This window comes from Centropristis striata, chromosome 15 (genome assembly GCF_030273125.1).
Source record: "Centropristis striata isolate RG_2023a ecotype Rhode Island chromosome 15, C.striata_1.0, whole genome shotgun sequence".
Classification (NCBI taxonomy): domain Eukaryota; kingdom Metazoa; phylum Chordata; class Actinopteri; order Perciformes; family Serranidae; genus Centropristis; species Centropristis striata.
In genome coordinates this window covers 6,760,403-6,783,216 of record NC_081531.1, presented here as the reverse complement: position 1 = coordinate 6,783,216, position 22,814 = coordinate 6,760,403, and the positions used below count along the sequence as shown (strand labels likewise).

At 37.3% G+C, this 22,814-nt stretch overlaps 1 protein-coding gene across 1 annotated transcript in view; it reads right to left on the bottom strand.

Annotated features, from left to right (window-relative positions):
• Positions 1-22,814, bottom strand: part of dscama (Down syndrome cell adhesion molecule a) — a 171,134-nt gene that overhangs the window by 32,241 nt on the left and 116,079 nt on the right. The window contains exons 7-11 of the mRNA XM_059352352.1: positions 21,725-22,021; positions 19,326-19,601; positions 16,066-16,344; positions 14,770-14,889; positions 10,916-11,095 (exon numbers count right to left, since the gene is read on the bottom strand). Coding sequence (XP_059208335.1) covers positions 10,916-11,095; positions 14,770-14,889; positions 16,066-16,344; positions 19,326-19,601; positions 21,725-22,021 — 1,152 coding nt within the window. The remainder of the gene's footprint in view (positions 1-10,915; positions 11,096-14,769; positions 14,890-16,065; positions 16,345-19,325; positions 19,602-21,724; positions 22,022-22,814) is intronic.

The following is a 22,814-nucleotide window of genomic DNA, read 5'->3' as shown; positions in this document are numbered from 1 at the left end:
TCCTCCACAGCAACCCAGAGGGCAGTGATGATACGCATAAGCCTGCAGGGGATTGTGGGGGATAGGCTGGCTGCTGATAGGCTACTCCCGTGAGACAAAAGCCCCCCACACCCCACCCCGCTCCTCCCTCCCTCCCTTCTCCCAGGCTCCCTTTCACCTGGCCAGGTTACCATGCCAACCAGCATCGGACAGTCTCTCCTCTCCTCCTCCCTCCTCCTTCCTCTCTCTCTCTCTCTCGCTCCAGTCTCTCTACTCTTAGAAAAAGGGCCATTTCTAGTAGCCAGGAATAGAACATGGACCTGCCATTGATTTTCACAGGAGTATGATGATGATTACACAATCACGCCCTGAATGTCGCAATGCAGGGCCAAAAAAATAGATACAAAAAGAAAATGTGTCTGGTGTCTCTAAGTGGTGGTGTTAGTGGTGTGGAAAACAGAATTAGCCCAATGAAGGAATTCTAAAAGGGAGAATAATAATAATACAAAGTGGTTCCCAGATATGTCGCTTCAGTGTGGGGCGTCTTACTTATGGATACAGATGATGTCAGAGGTTCAATAAGGGAGTGAGAGGTGATTAAAAGAGATTTAAATTTTTTAAAGGCTTCATATGAGCCACACAATGGTTAATAACAACAAAAAAGGAAGTTACCTACACATCAGAGCTGTCAATTATGATAATAATTATGATGATAATAATTATGATTTTGGCTTTTGAAGACAAGATAATAAAGAGGTAAAAATATTATTTTGAGGCATTCTGTTTCACAATAATGCTTTCGTTTTGTGTTGTGTAATTTTGTGACTCTTTTGGTCATTTTAAGTCCTTTATTAGGAACTATTTTCTTGATCAGCTGTAGCTGTCTCTTTTTGGTAATTATGTGTCTTATTTGATAATTTTACGTATTTTTGGGGTAATTTTGTGCCTTTTTTAATAATTTGGTGTCTTATTTGATAATTTTACATATTCCTTTGGTAATTTTGTGTCTTTTTTGATAATTGTACGTCTCTTTTGGTCATTTTGTGTCTCCTTTGGTTGTTTTCTGTCTTTTTTTTTGATCATTTTGTGACTCTTTTGGTCATTTTAGGTCCTTTATTGGGCACTTCTTTACTTTCTTGATCAGCTGTAGCTGAACTGGGATTGATTTGTTTTTTCTAACATATTTTAGTGCTGAAAATGTTTAATTAAAAAAAAAACCCTCTGGTGAACTATCTTCTCTTCAGCGTTAAAAATACAGTGAGTGGCTTTCCTACTGTAAATTTAAATGTAGAATCAGCAAAAAGTCATTTAGACTGAATAATCACTTTTTTGTGCCATTTTATCCCTATTGTGTCTCTTTTTGGTAATTTTGTGTCTTATTTGATCATTTTACGTATTTTTTGTAATGTTGTGTCTTATTTCATAATCTTACATATTTTTTTGGTAATCTTGTGTCTTTTTTGATAATTTTATGTATGTCTTTTGGTCATTTTGTGACTTTGACTTTGTGAGTAATTCTGTGTCTCCTTTGGTTGTTTTCTCTTTTTTTGGGTCATTTTGTGACTTTTTTTGGTAATTCTGTAATTCTGTGTCTCCTTTGGTTGTTTTCTCTTTTTTTTGGTAATTTTGTGACTTTTTTGGTAATTCTGTGTCTCCTTTGGTCATTTTCTGTCTTTTTTTTGTCATTTTGTGACTCTTTTGGTCATTTTAGGTCCTTTATTGGGCACTATTATCTTGATCAGCTGTAGCTGAACTGGGATTGATTTGTTTTTTCTAACATTTTTTAGTGCTGAAAATTTTTAATTAAAAAAAAACCCTCTGGTGAACTATCTTCTCTTCAGCGTTAAAAATACAATGAGTGGCTTTCCTACTGTAAATTTAAATGTAGTATCAGCAAAAAGTCATTTAGACTGAATAATCACTTTTTTTTGTGCCATTTTATCCCTTTTGTGTCTCTTTTTGGTAATTTTGTGTCTTATTTGATAATTTTACGTATTTTTTTGTAAAGTTGTGTCTTATTTCATAACTTTACATATTTTTTGATAATCTTGTGTCTTATTTGATCATTTTATGTATTTTTTGATAATTGTATGTCTCTTTTGGTTATTTTGTGGCTTTTTTGGTTGTTTTCTCTTTTTTTCCAGTAATTTTGTGGCTTTTTTGGTTGTTTTCTGTCTTTTTTTTGGTCATTTTGTGACTTTTTTTGTCATTTCAGGTCCTTTGTTGGGCACTATTATCTTGATCAGCTGTAGCTGAACTGGGATTGATTTATTTTTTAAGTGCTGAAAATGTTTAATTAAAAAAAAACCCTCTGGTGAGCTATCTTCTCTCCAGATAAGCTGTCTCCATAAGAACATCGCCCATGTTGAGAACTCTTGGATGCTAGTCCCCGTGTCCCCTCCTGCACCGTGTCGCTGCTGCCCAGTGTGAGCCACAGGGCAGCCTGGGCTCAACGGGGCCACGAGGGCCAGACGAGAGGAGAGGAGCTGAGACGAGTATAGCTCCCTGCCCCGGAGGCTCACTGTAAGTGGGCTGAGGAGGAGACGGTGTGGATGGAGGTGGGGGGAGGAGGAGCAGGAGATGACTGGTTCACTGGCCGCCTGCAATGTACTGAAATAATTCCCTTAGCTGCACAATTGGCTTGGACATGAAGCATGAACCAATGTATGCCTGCAGACTGGGCGGGTTTCTTTGTTTTTGTTTTTTTTATTGGTGAAATGACGTAACAAACAAGGTGACATGAGGGACAAATGCACTACACCATGTGGAGCACAAGTAGAGACAGCAGAACAACAACAACAACAACAAAGAAAAACATAAATGATAAACGATTTGCCAGACTCCTTTGTCAAAAACACAAATTTTACCTCTTAGAACACAGGAAATGTTGGTCCTGAGGCCTCACTCTGGTATTCTGTTTGTTTGTTTGTTTGTTTGTTTTGTTTGTTTTTTTGTTGTTTGTGCTTACAAATGCTAAACTAGGGAAGTGTTTCCAACTCCTCTTGTGATCTTGTACGTCAGAGTTTTGTGGCTCTGACGTTCATTGACAAAGTAATGATTTCTGGGAATCTCAATCACATCAATCAATAAAAATGCGATCATTTCTGTGTTTTTCCTAGGAAATTAAACAAGATTTTAGGGTTGTCAAAAGTATCGATACTCAAAAAAGGATCGATACTAAAACGTTGTATCCGGGTATGATACTCATTTTCAAAAGTATCGAGTATCTGAAGCTTGTTATCATAGTTGCAGTTTATTTTTGCACAACTGTTTTTTACTATAAATATTTAACCCGTGGTTCTGTTCATTTTTACACGTTGCATTTTTCTTGTTAATAAAAAATATTTCTGTTAAATTTTGGGGTCTTTGTTTTTATCCTTGTGGTATCAAAAATGGTATCGAGTATTTTCCTGAGTATCGGTATCTAGTTGAAAATTTTAGTATCGTGACAACCCTAGTCTGTGGATGAGGGGCAGATGCTACAACATATATATAAATATATATAACATGGCTCACTTATATGTATAACACAATGAAAATAAATAGGCAAACAAAGCAAGAAGCACTAATGCGAGAAGAGAGGGAAGAACAATAACAAATAAATAAGAATAAATAAAATACAAGATAATAATATTTAAAAAAAAATAATAATAATTATATATATATATATAATTGTGGTAGTGCACTACAACAAATACAGTGAGTGGCTTTCCTACTTTAAATTTAAATGTAGTATCAGCAAAAAGTCATTTAGATTGAATAATCATTGTTTGTGCCATTTTTATCCCTATTGTGTCTCTTTTTGGTAATTTTGTGTCTTATTTGATCATTTTACGTATTTTTGGTAATTTTGTGTCTACTTTCATAATCTTACAGATTTTTTTGGTAATCTTGTGTTTTATTTGATAATTTTATGTATTTTTTTTGGTAATTTTGTGTATTTTTTGATAATTGTATGTCTCTTTTGATAATTTTTCGTATTATATATATATATATATATATATATATATGTATACATATACACATATATACATGCGTACATACAAAATAAAAAATAAAAATAAACAATATATAATATAATAACACAGGGGGCGGGTTTCTGTTGTGTAGAGGTGTGTGTGTGTGTGTGTGTGTGTGTGTGTTTGGATGCAGATGAGTAAATAAGATGAAAGAAACAGAGATGAGAGGAAGAGACTTCCTTATGGCTGTTTGAAGGACGTTGTGCTGCTCAGTGACCACAAGAACATTCACCTCTTCTTCTCTCAGTGAAGCCTCATTAAGTGTTCTGCCCTCATCACTGTGTCTGCCAACATTATGATGTCTAATAGGCTTGATTGGTCTTAATTGGCCCTGATAAACATTGAGTGGCTGTTGACTGACTCTGATAGCATCCGCTGTGGATTGGTAATGAATTGACTGAATTGCATCTGTTTTTCGAGGTAGGGATGCTTGACTGGAAATTGCATAAAAATCATTTGTTTAAGCCTCCACCTGCAAACCAGAGTCAGGACAGAACTAAAACACATTCCTATCAATTATCTTATGGAATAAATATAAGCACAAGTGCATCAATTTGCACATGAAGACATGCACAAGTTCTCCCTGCACTGCAAAAAAGGTAAAAAACAAGATAAAAACACCAAATCTGAGGGAAATGATCTTGCTGCATGGACAGATAATTTCACTTGACAAGATTTCTTAAATTGAGATTGTTAAATCTAGAAATAAGCATGTTGAACACTTAAAATAAGAAATTAACTCAAAAAATTTGCAGTGCACTCTGCTCGGGCCAGTTCATCGCTGCTTGCAGTTTTAATATATCTTGTTTTAAGAGTTAAATTCTTATTTTAAGCGTTTATTATTTATTGGGGTACGATGTGATCATGGCGGGGACTGGTGCTGAAATACATTTTTTAAAAAAAGAAAAAGAGAAGGAAGAGATCTTGTGAGATTTAGTTTCTATATGAACCACAGAGGTGCTTGAAAAGACCGTGAGACCCATTTCTCTAGTCCAAATAAGATGAAACTAGTATCTAAACTGCACATTATTTGTTCTTACCCAGATAGAAAAAGAGAAGATTTAGAAGTGTTAGATAATTTATCTTGTTTTGAGAGTTAAATTCTTATTTGAAGTCTTCAACATGCTTATTTCTAGATTTAACAATCTTAATTTAAGAAATCTTGTCAAGTGAAATTATCTGTCCATGCAGCAAGATCATTTCCCTCAGATTTAGTGTTTTTATCTTGTTTTTAGACACACCTTTTTTGCAGAGTAGTTTTGGATTTTTCATTAGTTTTAGTTTTAATTTTGTTGTGAATTTTCGTTTTGAAATTCAGTCAGTTTGAATTTGTTTTTAGAGTGAGTTTGCTAGATTTAGTTTAGTTTTTATTAGTTTTCGTTTTTTTGTAATGGTTTTTGTAATGGGGTATTTGTTGGATGCGAAATTCAAAAAGGGTCATAATACATTCTGCCTTTATTTCCTTTTATTATCCATCTTAGCCCCAATAAGGTGATTAACTCTTACAGTTCCGGCTGTGAAATTATCAGTGAAATTATCTGTCCATGCAGCAGGATAATTTCCCTCAGATTTAGTGTTTTTATCTTGTTTTTACACACACCCTTTTTTTGCAGTGCACAAGTTCTTCCTGGTGCAGTGAGTGGCTTTCCTACTGTAAATTTAAATGTAGTATCAGCAAAAACTGTCATTTAGACTGAATAATCACTTTTTGTGTGCCATTTTTATCCCTATTGTGTCTCTTTTGTGTCTTATTTGATAATCTTACATATTTTTTTGGTAATCTTGTGTCTTATTTGATCATTTTTTGTATTTTTTGGGTAATTTTGTGTATTTTTTGATAATTGTATGTCTCTATCTTGTTTTAACACACCCCCTTTTTTTGCAGTGCACAACATCTTCCTGGTGCAGTGAGTGCATGCAATTTCCACAGTGCAGTGGCGGCGTTCGTGCAGGATGATGCATGGTGTATTATGACGAGACATTAGCCTATGCACAGACACTCATAACAATGAAAGTGCCAAGCTAGGACATCACAATAGCTGCAATTCATTTCCCGGGGAGTCCACCACAATAGCCCGGCAGAGTGGGATCTATCTAAACCACTGCATTAGCTGCCTGGCCCATTACTCTTTTGTAATGGCTGCACTGTATCTGTGCCTTTACATTAGGCCTTTGCATTAACGTGTGCAGTGCTTTGTGTGCAAATCTCTGTCTTTGTGCGTGCTCATAAGCTTGTTTGCTCACCTGTGTCACACATAAAGCGTATTTCCCATGCATGTGGCCATACTACACACCTCGGAGTTTCTGATTGAATCTATTGATTTTCCGCTGTTTGTTTACTGATACATCAAGCCACACTTGGCCAGCCAATAATACACAGCGAAGATCATACTATCCATCACGTGAGTACTTCAGCATGCGTCAGCTTGTGTGCCTCCCTAATTGGCTTCTAAGCCTCTTAAGTAGCTGCCACTACTCAAGTGGTGGAGGCTGGCCTGGATAAACAACATGAAAACAGCACAGAGTGTACAGAACATCACAGTGTCCAACATCAGCCAGCATTACTGCCTCAGACGCTACACTGGACTACACAGGCTCAACACTCTACCTATTAAGGACATGGAGAGGCTTTAAGGGTTCTGCACACACACACACACACACACACACACACACACACACACACACACACACACACACACACACACACACACACACACACAGGGGAGGTGGGATGAGGTGTGGCTCCCCTGGTGCTCAGGGAGATTTGGGTTACTATAGGGAGCAAAGAGACACAAATCAGGAGAGCACAAATATCACAACAACAACAAGCTGACACTTCAGCAGCAGAGAACGCACCTGAGGGACTGCTGACAAACACTCACACACACATACATGCGTTTGTTTTTCCAGGATCATATGTCAAACACAGATCTGGTTAACAGAGAAGCTGCCACACAAATTAAAGTAGTTATTCAAAATGTTGTCTCCACTGAGTGACCAAGGTGTGAACGGTATAAAATGTTCTGTGCAGAGATGGCATCAAACATGACAATGGAAAAGATAACATACATTATTCCTATGCAAAATTCCAATGTTTTTCTGAAAGCTGAGAAGTTGCTCCTACAGCCAATATGGTGTCATTACGGTAATTTCACTCGCGCTTCTCCTGGAAGCCCACAAAGCAGGAATACATACACTTGTTTTATATGAAAAAAGTTGACAAAGACAAAAACGAAGGACGTTTTCTCTATATTTTTAGTTAGTTTTGTAACCACACAATACAGTTTCAGTTAGTTCTGGTTTTTTTAAAAATCTGGTTTTTATTTTTATTTTTATTTCAGTTAACAAAAATGTTTTTTCAATTCTAGTTTTCGTTATTTTGTTAGTTTTCATTAACTATAATAACCTTGGAAGGGACGTGCATCTGCATTTGTTGGACAGCCGATAGGAGCACTGTCTCTCTGAAATGTGATTGGCCAAAGTCTCTTGTCGTGGGCTTTATTTACAGGCTTTAGAAAAGGACGTACAGAGCTATTTTTTTCTCTGAGAACAATTTTATTAAAATGTGCTCAAAGGTTGTAATGAATTTTTTTGCCCAATGGCACGAAAAAAAAAAAAAAAAAAACTGCTTACAGTCAGGATTTACTTCATAGCATGGAGAACTAATCACCAGTAGCATCCTACAGCGGTTACCAGAGGATAAAAAAAAATCAAAAGAATATCTTCCGAGATATTTAATTGTCCAGACTTGAATGACATGAGGGACGTACTGTACTGAGAGCCTCTGTGTTCCTGTGCATGTATGTTTGTCTGTGAGAGAGCATAAGAGGCTGCAGTGAGACAGGAGGGGTCATGAAGGAGTGGTAGCCTATTTGGCTGCGGCTGGCAGACAGTGAGACTCTCAGCAGGGAGTACTCTGCTCTGGCTTGATAAGAGCCACGGGGGCATAAGCCTCATCTAGCAGTGGCTGATCAAAAATGAGCACCCAGCCACAGAGGACTGGCTGGAGATCACACTCACACATGCAAATCCACAATCACATGCACAAGCTCAAACTGAAAAAATACATTATTTGTGACATGGTTGCTGGTCACAGAAGAAGTATGTAGACTGTCAAATCCATGTTTTAGCATCACTCTCTATGGGAAGATATGGTGAATTAAATCATGTATTAGATTCTTATGGTTAATTGAGTGCTCTGTCAACCTGAAGAGGGCAGTATTCCTATTGAAAAAAGTGGAACATCTATCTATCTATAAAAGCAAGAAGCGTCTGTGTGTGTGTGTGTGTGTGTGTGTGTGTGTTTGTGTGTGTGTGTGTGATCTGACCTCAGATTTCCTATGTGTCTTGCACATGGCATGAAGGTGTGCATCCTCGACTTTGAAGATTTTTGAATTCATTTTTCAAAATATCATTATTTACGTAGGACGTGTTGCAGCATTGCACTGTTTCCGATCGGACGTCTTTTAGGGGAGCTCCGCCCCCTTTTAGTGGAGCTCCGCCCCATTGTGTGATAGGCCTACACCTGGTCAGTAACACAATTCACTCTGGATTTACACCCTGACTCATCTCATCTGTAAGTCTATTTAGCCTACCTATCTTTAGGAGTTTTAAAGTGTGCTACAAGGTTCGATTTTCCAATAATATTCAAATAGTTTCCAGCGAATATCAATGTTCAACGTGTATGTGCTGGATGGTGTGGTACCTTATGAAAAGTAAGTGTTTTATGGAGTTGCAGACGTTGTTGTAGCGTGATTAGCATGCTAAGCAGAGATTTAGCTTTATTCACTTCTTATGTTGCATTACTATGTAATTCAGGGATGACATTCATGTTGCTTAGCGTAATGCCCATAATCATTTGATATGAGATACTTACATGCAATATAGTATGTCAGCTAATTGGGTTCATGTTAATGTACTTTTAGTGCAGCATACTGCGTAATGTGCTATCTCGCCATTAGCATGCTAAGTGGAGATTTAAGCCCTTTCTTCTGCATCAGTTTGATCCATTGAAAACAGTAAAATACGGACGGAAAGATAGCGTTTATGTGTTATTTAAGGTTACACTAGCAAGAAGCATTAGCATTAGCTACAAAATACAATCTCGCACTACACGAATACATACTTCGTACGGGCACTGCACTAGTTATTACAAAAACACAAACATTGAAATGTGTAGGGAATGGCAAAAAAATGTTATGCAACTTTGCAATAGAATGTACCTGAATTCTGATTGTTTGTACAGGACATATCTCAATAATATTACCTTAGAGGTAATTTGTTTGTCCTGGTCATAATCTGTAAATGTAAATCCATAGCTGTACTGTATGTACAGTAAGTGTGAGCATGGTGGGTGTTAGCTCCAATCCTTTGATAATGTCAGTGGTATGCATATATATAGATATGCATATAGTAATGAGGGGTTTTAAAGACACTAAAGAAAAGAGAGAAGGAGGCAGATACAGGGGTGGAAACGACATGGATAACCCATTCTTCCTCCAAACCTCAGCCCTCTTTTCCACATGGCAGCCCCTGCCTGCATGCAGAATTCAGAGCTTAATGGAGGGGAGCTAAGTCCTTGGCCACACAGCGGATAAACGCTGTACTTTCTCCGAGAGATGCGGTGGCAGTGGCTCTGTGTGTTGCTTTCGTGGGATTCATTCAGGCAGAAAGCACAGAGCGAGCACCATGACGGCATGTTGCTGGTGGCCTGACTGTCACAGACAAAGCCCACTCCACTTCAACTCACTTAACCTTTCTGCTTTAGTGTTAACTTTTTTCACTTTAAAAGGACAATTCAGCCCAAAAATATTAGAGGTGGGGGAAGAAATCGATACAGCATAGTATCACGATATTTTGCGAGGCAATATTATATCGATTCATGGTTGCGGTGGGTATTTGCTGTTTTTGTTTGTTCAGGAGGTCAAAGCGGACTCATTTTTAGGTGTCATATGAAACTAGAAGACCTAAGGAATCTATTGGCTCCATGTGCGTCAGGATATCGTGTTGGGAAGTTGTCGAAATAACGCTGCAAAGTTTTTTTTCCTAGCACTACACGATAATTCTACTCCTTAAAGAATTGTCACGAGCACTTATTGATGCACTAATAGCTCTTACTGCACTATACCTTGATTGTTTGCTTTTATTCTTCCTGTAAGTCGCTTTGGATAAAAGTGTCTGCTAAATGTTCGGCTTTTTTAGGTTTCATTAAAAAACCTTCAGAGCAGTGAAGCTTAAAGTTTTTGAAAGTTTGATAAAATGCTGCAGTTGTTGTCATCCATACTTGATTCATAGCAGTTGAGTTCAGTTGACTGAATACTTTGTTGGTCAGTCTGTGGGTTTGACTCTCATTGTGGAGAAATAAAAACACTGAAGTGAGATGAACAAACTGAGAATTTTCTCTGATTGGACAAAACAATTCTTGACTGAATTTAATTTTGTGAACACAAAATGCAGTTAAACAGTTAAATCGCATTATATTGTATCGCAATAGTCACCATATCGCAAAATGCTTAAAATCCCAATAATATCGTGACTCTGCTGATTCACACCTCTAGTAAATATTATACCTGCTAAACATCAACATGTTAGCATTTTTAACATGAGCATGTTAGCACGCTGACCTTAGCATTTAGCTAACAGCACCACTGTGTCTAATCTAACTTTCAGCATGTACTGCCTTTAAAAAGAACATTTGTGTCTTACCTGTAGTGCTATTCATCAATCTAGATTGTTTGGTGGAAATATCTGCTGTAGAGATCAGGTGTGACTAATAATTATTCTTGTAAAGCTGACCAGAAGAATTTACTCCATACTTCTTGACTAAATCAAGAGATCTTAGTCTGACATCACCTCAGATGCACATTTTAAATGTATACACTCTTGGATTTCAGATGGTGTTTTCCCACCAGACTTACTTTTGACATTGAGGTACATGGACTTGCTGACGTCAGCTCCGACGTCGTTGCTGACTCGACACAGGTAGAAGCCGCTGTCTTCTTCCAGCACGTGCTTGATGAACAGAGAGCCGTTGACCAGCACCTCGATACGAAAGCCTGAGTTGAGGGCGATGGGTTTGAACTGAGGGACGCCGGCGCCTTCAGAGAGACAGAGAGAGTGTTGATCAGACATAAATACAGGAAAACATGAAAACTACAGAAATATCTGAAGGTTTAGAGTCAACCTAAACACAATCACTGTGATTCAAATTAAGTTATAAAGAAGATAAGTTGGTAGGTAAGGTACAGTGGCAAGATGTTGGTAATTCTAATGATGGTAATAATGTTATTGTGACTAGACAGTATGTATAATAGTAATAATCTGTAATAGTACAGTATATATATAGTATAATATATATTATAATAATATTATAATATATATAAGTATATATAATATATATATATTATATAATAATAGTAGTATATCACAGTATATGTATATAATAATAATAATACTATTAGTAGTAGTAGTTAGAATAATAATGAAAGCAATGTGTCATATATTTAGCCTGTGCAGGGTGTGCATACATTTATAACATAATATATAATATGTAAACATGTATAAATATATACATATATATGATATATTGTACCAGCATTATATATGCATATAAGTACTTGACTATACAAGATATACACTAGATAGACAATAGATAATATACTAAGAGTATAAGAATATGTAAATAAGTAGAATAAATAAGATAAGATAAGATAAGATAAGATAAAATAGAACGTTTAGTAATCCTGAAGGAAATTCTGCTTCCAGATTGCTCCAAGTTACAAAAAAAGTTACAAAACAATCACAATATAGGATAATACAAGAAAAATAATGAACAAAACAAGTAACAATAACAATATATGATATAAATATGAATATAAATATCTGCTATAAAAGTTGTGGTGCATCAGTGTTTATGACCTTATCAGGTTTGCCAACACACCAAAACCAGATGGTCTTACATTAGCATGGGGGGAAACACACTGTGAGGTGTTATTAAAGAGCAGTAACAGAATGAGGACATGTCTTGTTGACAGTTTAAATGTTTTTTTTTTATCAATAAGAAAATCCTCAGTCAATGCCACTCGACTCCAAGCTGAATGGCTGGGCTTCAATAATGGTTCATGTTGTAGGCTGAATGACTCATATTCAGACTTTCAGGACACCGAGACCTGTTTCTGAAAACATGGAGCCATTCTAACATTTACAACAAATAGTGACTGTGACCTTCTCTTGAATCACTCAACATGTGCACTCGCTGTACCTGCCTCACACACACACAGCTGATGTTACTACAGTTTTAGTTTTCTAATAGTTAAGCCTATTGTACATGTACATTGTATTCTTTAGTAGAGAAATACTGTCATACAAAGTCTAACTGCAGTAACTCACAAAGGATAAAACTGAGAAAAACTGCTTTAAAGTTGTTGTTTTTTTATCGTTTTTTAACTGGCCAGCCATGTATTACAGGTAGATAAGTGTATTATAAATATTTCTACATGTATTGATGATGTAATTTTTATGCTAAAAAATCATGATTTATTTGAACTTTGACCCCAAAAATGTAGTTACTGCACTCTGGTTTTGCTGAAAAAAGTTCTAATATTGATGTAGAAACAAAGTGCAGTAACTACAATGTTGCTTTCTTTCAGCTTTTATATTTTGTTTTCAGTAAATAAACATTTTCAAAAGGTATAAGTGTATTGTTATAAGTGTATTTACAACAACTGCATTCAAAGATGCGTGTATTTTAGACTTAATATTATAAAGTAATGTTATATTTTAGTCTTATTATAATTTTATCTCACTTTTTTACTTTGTCACTATCTAGATAATTATTTCACTATCAAAAAAACGTATTATTTCTTCTATTCTTGTCTTCACTGTTTAACAAAATGAAGAAATACAAGACTACACTGTATCACAGTCAAAGCAGACAATTTACTGCAGTCTGCTTTGGTTTTATGTTTAAATTTGTATATATATATCCAAAGCAGACTGCTGTAAATGTAATTATTGCTTTGGTTTTGAGTTGGATTTTGTAGTTACTTCAATTTTTATATCAGTAATTCATACTAGCAAGGTTTGATACGGTAAGATAGTTTTGCTCAAATTAATCCTCTTGTATTTCTCTGTGTTTTCATAATTATTATTGCAACTTTCAGTTTGCAAACTGTAGCTTTATCCAACTTAAGTTCAGTGATACTGATACGCAATCATGGATAAAATTCAAATAAAAAAACACACAGATCGATTAAAAATTCCACATGATCGACCAAATTCTTAACGACCATTAATAGATCATTGGTTAATTATTCCCATCCCTAGTATATATATATATATTTATAACAAAGATGCATGTCAGTATTTATCATGTTGGTTCACCAACCTGTTTGTAATTTAAGCCAAAAAGAAAATGATCTGAGTAAAGTCCGTTAACAGTAAGTGTATGAGATCCATATTGTGTCCAAGAATCTGCTGTTATTGCGTCCAGCCAGGACGGGATCATGTAAGTCTAGCAGTTACATAATCTGCCACCTATTTCCTACTTCCAGAGAAGAGAAAAGCTCTTCCTTGAACTGCTGCTGTGTCTCATCTCACAGTGCTTGTTTGGACTGGGAGCTAGGTGGGTGTTATTATGCATTCAACCTCAAGGCTGTGGACATTATGTTTGTTGTGTTGGCATTCGTAAAAAGATCATGTACCACAGAGGATAAGCTTGCCGTTGGACAAAAAAAATCTAAACATACAACTCAGCATGATTGTCAAAAGAGAAGAGTTGTTGTTGGAAACTGTGAAACACACTGAACCTGAAGAGACATGTACTGGATGTTATGTTTGTGTGTCTGCAGGGGCGCAGATGGGATTTTTGAACTGTCACCAACTGATTTCAACTCAATTAGTTATTTTTCCACTCCATGCCTTAACCAAAATATGTTTTATTTTTAAAAAAATGTAAATGAACTGTAGTGTAAACAACAGCCAACATATCTACATAAATAAAAAGAAGTTTGTACATGAAATTTCCAGTGCAGCCAAACAAGTTTACTGACTTGAAGCTGACTCAATGAAGGACCCAAAAACATCTCTCCTCCTTTCATTACTCTGAACATACTGCTGGGTGATTTCGTGTCCGTCAGGATTTTCTGAGACTATGATGGGGGACTGAAACAGAGTAGGGGGGAACATTTTTGCCCTGAAAGCCTAAATTTGGTGCCTCTCGCACAATCTAATGCCACAATTCCATCTTAATGATTGCATATTTTTATATGCATATTTATGAATTATTGTAAAGGAGAATAAGGGTTCTTCTATGTTTTATTTAAGGCGTCATATTCTGACAGTCTTCTTGCAAATTCTGTGGTGGACTCTGCTAACACATCCATGTGCTCTTATTTTGAAAGCTACTTGTGTTTGCTTTTATTTTGAAGGTGGGTCTAACACATTCTTACCGTAACGCCTTACGGTGTGTTTAATTTACACTGAAAGTCGGAACTTGGAGCTCTGAACAACGGTAAAAATTCTGATATTCGTGTAGACCTTGAACGCACCATTAGCCGCCAGACTCTCTATGTGCGCTGCAATGTAAATAACCTAACTAACAGAACATTAATCCTGTTTTAACAGCGATGTTTGTCGCTGAAAGTAGGGGGGACGGATCGGGATCACTATGAATCTGGAGGGTAAATATCCCTTCCACATAATATAGTATGTGGCAGGAAAGTATATTAATGTGTGTGTGTGTGTGTGTGTGTGTGTAATGCTGTGTGCTTACCTTTGGAGTACTCCCACTGGATGGTAGGAACAGGATAACCTTCAGCTGAACAGTTCAGTATCACTGCCTTCCCATAGATGCCATCCTGGTCCTTCGGTTGCACCACAAACTTGGGAGGAACTGAAAAGTGAAGTAGCCATTAGATTACACGTATACAAATCTAAACAACGATAAAGGAATATTACCTTATTGATAATAGTTGGTGAATTACATCATGCCTTTTATTATTATTATTATTATTATATATATTTTTTTAATTAATTTAAACAAAACACAATATAAATCACCAATGGACAAACACAGTAAAAAAAAAAAAAAGAAAGGAAAAATAACAACAACAACAAAATCACAAAACCAACCTAAATAAATAAAACAAAAATAAAGAACTTTAACACATTAAATAACATTAAAACTAAACTAGACACAAACAAACATCAAACATAATTACCACATAAAACATACAGTATATCAGTAAAATGAATAACCTAAAAGAAAATAATAAAGGGTTAAGTTAAATGCCTGCATCATGCCTTTTATTTACTCCTTATCACCCACCCATTTTTGTGTTTTTTTTCATATAAAACATTAGTGACAAACTGGCATTTAAAGGGTTAAAATCCTCAAAATCTTTGAATGTTTAATAGTTTTGAGCAGGGCAGAAGTTGTTTAAGAGGTTCATGCAGAAAAAAGTAGACAAAAATATTAATCTGTAAAGTTTTTATAGCATTTTTTTGGAGGTGGGGATTTTCAGCCCAAATGGCTCGAAAGGGTAAATTAAAGTGGGCCCAGAGGGTTAAAAACCTAAGAGGAAATAACAAAGGGTTAGGTTAAATGCCTGCATCATGCCTTTTTGCCCTAAAAGCCTAAATTTGGTGCCTCTCGCACATTCTAATGCTACTATTCCATCTTAATCATTGCATATTTTTTTAATAAATTATTGTAAAGGAGAATAAGGGTTCTTCTATGTCTTATTTAAGGCGTCATATTTTGAAAGCCTTCTTGCAAATTCTGTGGTGGACTCTGCTAACACATCCATGTGGTCTTATTTTGAAAGCTACATGTGTTTGCTTTTATTTTGAAGGTGGGTCTAACACATTCTTAACGTAACGCCTTACGGTGTGTTATATTAACACTGAAAGTCGGAACTTGGAGCTCATAACAATGTTGAAAATTCTGACATTTGTGCAGACCATGAACGCACCATTAGCCGCTGGACTCTCTATGTGCTGCAATGTAAATAATCTAACTAACGGAACATTAATCCTTTTATTTACTCCTGAGCTCCCCCCTCCTCACCTCGGACTATGAGCTGGCTCTGGTGCTCCACGGCGGCAGCTTGGTTGCGGGCGATGCAGGTGTAGTTGCCGTTGTGCATCAGTGTGAGGTTGGAGATGCGTAGGGAGCTGGTGAAGTCTATGTTGTCAATGGTGACGCCCAGGCTGGCGGGGATGGGCCGACCGTCCTTCTGCCAGGTGATGAAGACGGGCTGGTCGCCGGACATGACCACGCAGGGGATGAAGACCCGCTGGCCGATGGAGAACCGAGGGAACTCAAACGGGTGGATGGTCGGTGGAACTGGGGACGAGACGTTCAAATTCATTTTCCAACTTGGTTCGTTACATACAGTCGCTATATGCACTTCATGTGTTTTTTATGCACACTGTTCATTGCACCTTATTTGTTTCACGGCACCAACATTTTTATACTGTATATTCATATTTATTCTGCACTGGAATTCTACTCCTTAATACATACTCCTTCTTTAGACACTTTATTTTAATTGTTATTTATTGTATTTTTATATTTTATTGCTTGAAGTATGCATAAATTGTTCTTATTTAATTGTGTTGTTATTGTCTCTGTGTGTTATACTGCTGCTACACTGTAATTTCCCAGCTTGGGATAAATAAAGTCTATCTATCTATCTATCTATCTATCTATCTATCTATCTATCTATCTATCTATCTATCTATCTATCTATCTATCTATCTATCTGTCTATCTATCCATCTATCCATCTATCCATCTCAGGCATTTTGCTTAACCCTTTATCAGGCGAAGAACTATCTTTGGTAACTTCAGGTAATATTTCGAGAAAAAAGTTGCAAATTTACTAGATTAAAGTGGCAAATCTACGAGAAAAAAAGTTGCAGATTTAAAAGATTTAAAGTGGGAAAAAAGCAACTTTTTCCTCCCAGATTCACCACTTTAAATCTCATAAATGGGAGCATTTTTTTCTTTTGGAATTTGGAATTTGCAACTATATCAATGAGTGCCTATTAAGGGTTAAAGTGGTGAATCTGGGAGAAAAACTTGCTTTTTTCCCACTTTTTTCTCGTAAATCTGCCATTTTTTTTCGCGCAGATTTGCCACTTTAAATCTCTTAAATCTGCAACTTTTTTTCTAGTAAATTTGCAACTTTTTTCTCAAAATATTACCTGAAGTTACCAAATATAGTTATTTCCCTGATAAAGGGTTAACAGCAGCAAATGTGGCTCAAAATCAGCCACCATTCACCCCTCCCACAGCAACTCATTAGTCACACTGTCTGTCACTTTGTTCCCAATATTAAAAACATGATTTTTTTTTTCTCCAGGAATTATAGAAATATTTTATTACCTCTGCCCACGTACAGTGTCTGAATCCTCACTCATAAAAAAACATGCATATAACATTCTCTCTCACTGTCTTTTGCTCTCTGGGGACGCTGCAGCCATCGTGAGAACCAGATGCTTTGGAAAATTAATGATTTAAAATAACATTGGAATAAGCTGCACTTCAGCGCTTATTTAATTCACAACAAAATAGGCATAATAGGCTCCTGGGGATTCCCTCTCGGCAGCGCTGGAATGCTAAGCAGCCGAGAGGCAAATTAGCCGAGGCGCAATGGCGGCATAGCTTTGTCTACGCTGTGTGATTTCCCCCTCGCACACTTGTTAGCACGTCAGAGAGAAAGAGGGGGGTTGTTGCCCATCCGACATTTCAAATTATGCAGCGTCATTGAAGAAAGAAAGCCATCTGAGGTTATCATCATCTGGCTCAGCTCAAAGCCGCTGAATATTCAGATGAGCTGCAGATAAGCTGGCCTGGATGATGGAGAAGCTGCTCTGCTATCAGTGATGTGTGTGTGTTTATTTTACAGGTTGTGGTGTACAAATATCCCTCTGCATATCTGTGTTTTCCGCGACAAGGAACGGTAGATACTAAAGTGATGCTTTAATGTATCTTTTAAAGGCGATGAGCAGCATGTACGCCAGATGGAGAGACACGGGGTCAGCGTGCAGACTGATAAAGTGATTCTGTGTTAGTATGCACAGGCACAGAGGAGAATCTAGTCTACAAACACTGAGGTATGTGTATGTACATTTAAAATAAATGGCCTAAGCTGCTTACTGTGACACTTCAGATTGGTAATAATCCTGATGGAGTACCCATGATTACACACAGCTACAGCTACTAAATCTTATGCTATTTTTCTAAATGTAAAAGCCAGGCTTACTACCCGGTGTTGAGTCATGAACTAGAACTGGAGATGGATCAGACTGAGGTTTATACCTTTCACAGTAACATAAACACTCAAAAACGGTCATTTCCACCTTTATTTTTAGGGTTATTGTGTCCTTGTGATATTATAGTGTTTGTCTTTTGATTTTGTGCAGAACTTGTGTGTTTTCTACAGTTTCAAAGTTTTGTACTTTTCCTAGATTTACATTAATTAAAAGCGTACAACGGCAATTTTGAATTTTACGCATTATATCTAATGCAATTTGATAGTGTTTTACTGTTATTTCTACAAACTTTTTTTTTTTTACAGTGTAGCTTCTCCAAAATAGACAACAAAGATGAAACAAACAAAAATTATTGTGTTCTCATCAAAGGATATAGAAAGCTCAAAACAAAGTTTATTTATCTAATTTTTACTCATTTCTTTAAAGATAAAAATGTAAGGGCAACCTAGCCAAAGTAGTTTCATGCAACCAGGTAGTGATGCTGATACAGCATCTTATGCTCTTTTTCTAAATGTAAAACCCAGGCTTAGTACCCAGTGTTGAGTCATGAACTATAACTGGAGACGGATCAGACTGAAGTTTATACCTTTTACAGTAACAAACACTCAATGTTTAAATCTAAATGTTAATATTATCAAAAACTAAAAAAAAAAGCAAAACCTGCGCTTGCGTCCCAAAAACACTTTCTGTAAATATTCACTAAACAAGCTTAATTTGGCAGTGTTTTACTTGGACCTATTGTCTCCTAAGTATATGTATAAATGTATTAATGAATTAGTTCCTTAACTAAAACTAAATGTCACTTGCAGCCATTTTTTCCAGCGCTTCTCAAACTGGTGCGCGTACAGTTGGTACTTACGTCCTAACAGGACTCAACGTAACATATGTCACTTATTCTTGCTAATTCTTGTGTTGTTTCTTGACTTCATGCTTGCTTGTGTTATATTAACTCTCAAATGAACGTCGCTTTGGATAAAAGTGTCTGCTAAATGACATTATAGCTTGCAGATTGTAGATAAGTGGAGACAGATCAGACTGAGGTTCCTACCTTTCACAGTAACATAAACACTCTGGTGTGTGGAGAGCTGAGGCTGCACCAACACGTTGCAGGTGTATTCTCCTTCATCCACGTCCTTCTGCACGTCGAACAGCTTCAGGGTGCCGTTGTTCTCAAAGGCCCGCTGGCGGTGGTTGTATGGCAGCAAATTGGAGTCCTTGTACCACTTGATGGAGTAGTACGGGTAGCCAATGACACGGCAGTGGATGTACATGTCCCGCCCAGCGATGGCAGTGAGGTTCTTCATTGGTCTGATGCTGGCAGGCCCTTGAAGGACACATTGGAGAGACAACTCTCTTAAAATGATTTTGAGGTGGGGGTGGTGGCATAAAAGATAGCTGTGCTGTGTTGTGTGTGTTTTCGAGACACCACAAACATGCCTTTTGCATGCCTTGATTCATTCTGATAGCAAGAAATCAAAACAGTGTCGTGATATATTTAAGAGTTTCAGACTGCCTGACTAAGACGTCCCTGCACTGACTCATTAAAATCATCACAAGTGGACTCTTTCTGCTCTGTTTTCCTTCACACCGAATGTACTTTTTGCCACGTCAGAACCAGGAACTAATGCACCCTTCTGTTTGAACCTGAAGTGAATATTACCTCTTCGGTGCTGGCTGTGATTGCCTCTGACAAGCATTAGAGTGGAATGTTCCCTTTCTCCACTCATGAAGCTATTATCAGAACCATTACTCATGTTGCCAGCTTTCACACACACTTGTGAAAAACCAACAGCATAACCAATAGGCTTCCATAGCTTAGTGTCTATCAGGGAAATGGACTATTAGGCTTCTCTTTAAAGCACTATAGAAGACAGTTTAACTAGGCTCTGTAGTGTACTTTGAGCACAAGCATATCCTGGGTTGCTACTCTCTTTAGCACGATTAAGGAGCCAACGATGTGAGAAACAGTCATTACACTTTCTCTGCAATGGCACCTGTGGAGATTTATCTTCATTGCTTGGCTGCATTCGGCATCCACGGACCCTCGCTTAAGGGCTAGAGGATCGCCCTATTTAGCCTTACAACATGCAAGAATGAACACAATCAAATTAAACCAATCAGTGTACAGAAAGTACCCTACCCTCTCTGCAATAGAGAAATACTAATAGCCTTGCACCGAGCACAGAAAGCTTGAGTGCCCCAGTATTACCGCTACATGACAACAGCAACCCAGCCAACCATGTCCCTGTAGAGGGAAGATAGCACCACAGTCATACACTGGAGCTAACAGTAAATCACCCTAATGGTGTCCCAGTATAAAGCTATCAGCAGGTGTTGGGTAGGAAGCGGGGCATTAGAAAAGTTAATGCTGACACCACTGAGTGATGATAAGAGGAGCTAATGCAGGAGGCTGGAGAAGAATCCGTCGTGTTCTGAGCTCTTAAGCTACAGTATCAGGTTTATAATTGGAAAACAACCATCACATCTGACGACTAGAAATAAAAACATTTATTTATTTATCTTGTTATCGCGGGAAACAAAAACTCATCAGCTGCTAGTTCAACACAGCTAGGCTAGTAGTTTCCCTCCATTTGCAATCATTATGTTAAGCTATGCTAAGAGTTTCCCTCCGTTTGTAGCCATTATGCTAAGCTATGCTAAGAGTTTCCCTCCGTTTGCAGTCATTATGTTAAGCTATGCTTAGAGTTTCCCTCCGTTTGCAGTCATTATGCTAAGCTATGCTAAGAGTTTCCCTTCATTTGCAGTCATTATGCTAAGCTATGCTAAGAGTTTCCCTCCATTTGCAGTCATTATGCTAAGCTACGCTAAGAGTTTCTCTCCGTTTGCAGTCATTATGCTAAGCTAGGCTAGCAGTTTCCCTCCGTTTGCAGTCATTATGCTAAGCTATGCTAAGAGCTTCCCTCTGTTTGCAGTCATTATGTTAAGCTATGCTAAGAGTTTCCCTCCGATTGCAGTCATTATGCTAAGCTAGGCTAGCAGTGTCCCTCCATTTGCAGTCATTATGCTAAGCTACGCTAAGAGTTTCCTTCCGTTTGCAGTCATTATGCTAAGCTATGCTAAGAGTTTCCCTCCATTTGCAGTCATTATTTTAAGCTATGCTAAGAATTTCCCTCCGTTTGCAGTCATTATGCTAAGCTAGGCTAGCAGTTTCCCTCCATTTGCAGTCATTATGCTAAGCTATGCTAAGAGTTTCCCTCCATTTGCAGTCATTATTTTAAGCTATGCTAAGAATTTCCCTCCGTTTGCAGTCATTATGCTAAGCTAGGCTTGCAGTTTCCCTCCGTTTAGATAAACTTAGTCAGGCATTCTGTCCACATCTGCACACCCCTTAAGGCACTTTAAGGGTAGCCAATTAAAACAGAACAAATCAAGACATGTTGATGTGTATATGTGATGGTGTGTTGGAAGAGTTGATCTGACAAGCACCTCTTACGTTTATTCGCGCCTGGTAGGAAACTGTCCCGGCCGAGTTGTTGCAGATGCAGCGGTACACCCCTCCGTCGGGCACCTGGGTCTGGCTGATGTTGAGGTGGCTGACCGCGTGGCCCTCGGTGTTGGTGTAGTGGGAGATGCGGTGGCGGCTGTCTCGTACCACGGGTTCGTCGTCTAGCGTCCACGTTACCCGGGGCTCCGGCGTGCCCTTTACCGTGCACGACAGCGACACAAACTCGTTGATGTTGTAGACCTTCTCGCTGAATGAAGCCAGGATTTTGGGCGTGCCATCTGGGCAGTGGAGGGAGAAACACAATGTACATTTTATTATTCTGGGACTAATTATTGTAGTCAGATCCTTTACTAAAGTAAAACCCAGATTCCAAAAAAGTTGAGACACTGTGTGAAAGATAAATAAAAACAGAAAGCATCAAATTCAGAATACGGTATACATTAAAAATCTGCCATAAAAACTGCCATACAAAGTCTAACTGCAGTAACTACGATAAAACTGAGGAAAAACTGCTTTAAAGTTTTTTAACCTTTTTTGTGCCAAATGGGTTATAGGGAGGTACGTTTTTTATTTCTACACATATTGATTATGTAATTTTTATACTCAAAAATCATGACCATTTATTTGACCTTTGACCCTAAAAATGTAGTTACTGCACTCTAGTTTTGCTGTAAAAGGTTCTAATAGTAATGCAAAAACAGAGTTATTAGACTTAATATTATAAAGTAATGTTATATTTTAGTCTTTATATAATTTTATCTCACTTTTTTGCTTGATCACTATCTAGATATTAATTTCCCTGTCAAATAAACTTGTAATTTCTATTATTCTTGTCTTCACTATTCAACACAAAGAAGAAAAACAAGGCTACATTGTATCACAGTAGATTTTATCATTTCTCTGAAATAAAGCAAAATTGAAATCTAAAACTTTGTCACAAGATAAAAGAGTTCATTTTTTTTAGTTATTACTCTATTTCAATCAAAAATGTAGCTACTGCAGTTAGGCTTTGAAGGGCAGTTTAGGTTTCAGTTGAAATAAAGCAAAAAGGATTAAGAAATTATCACATTC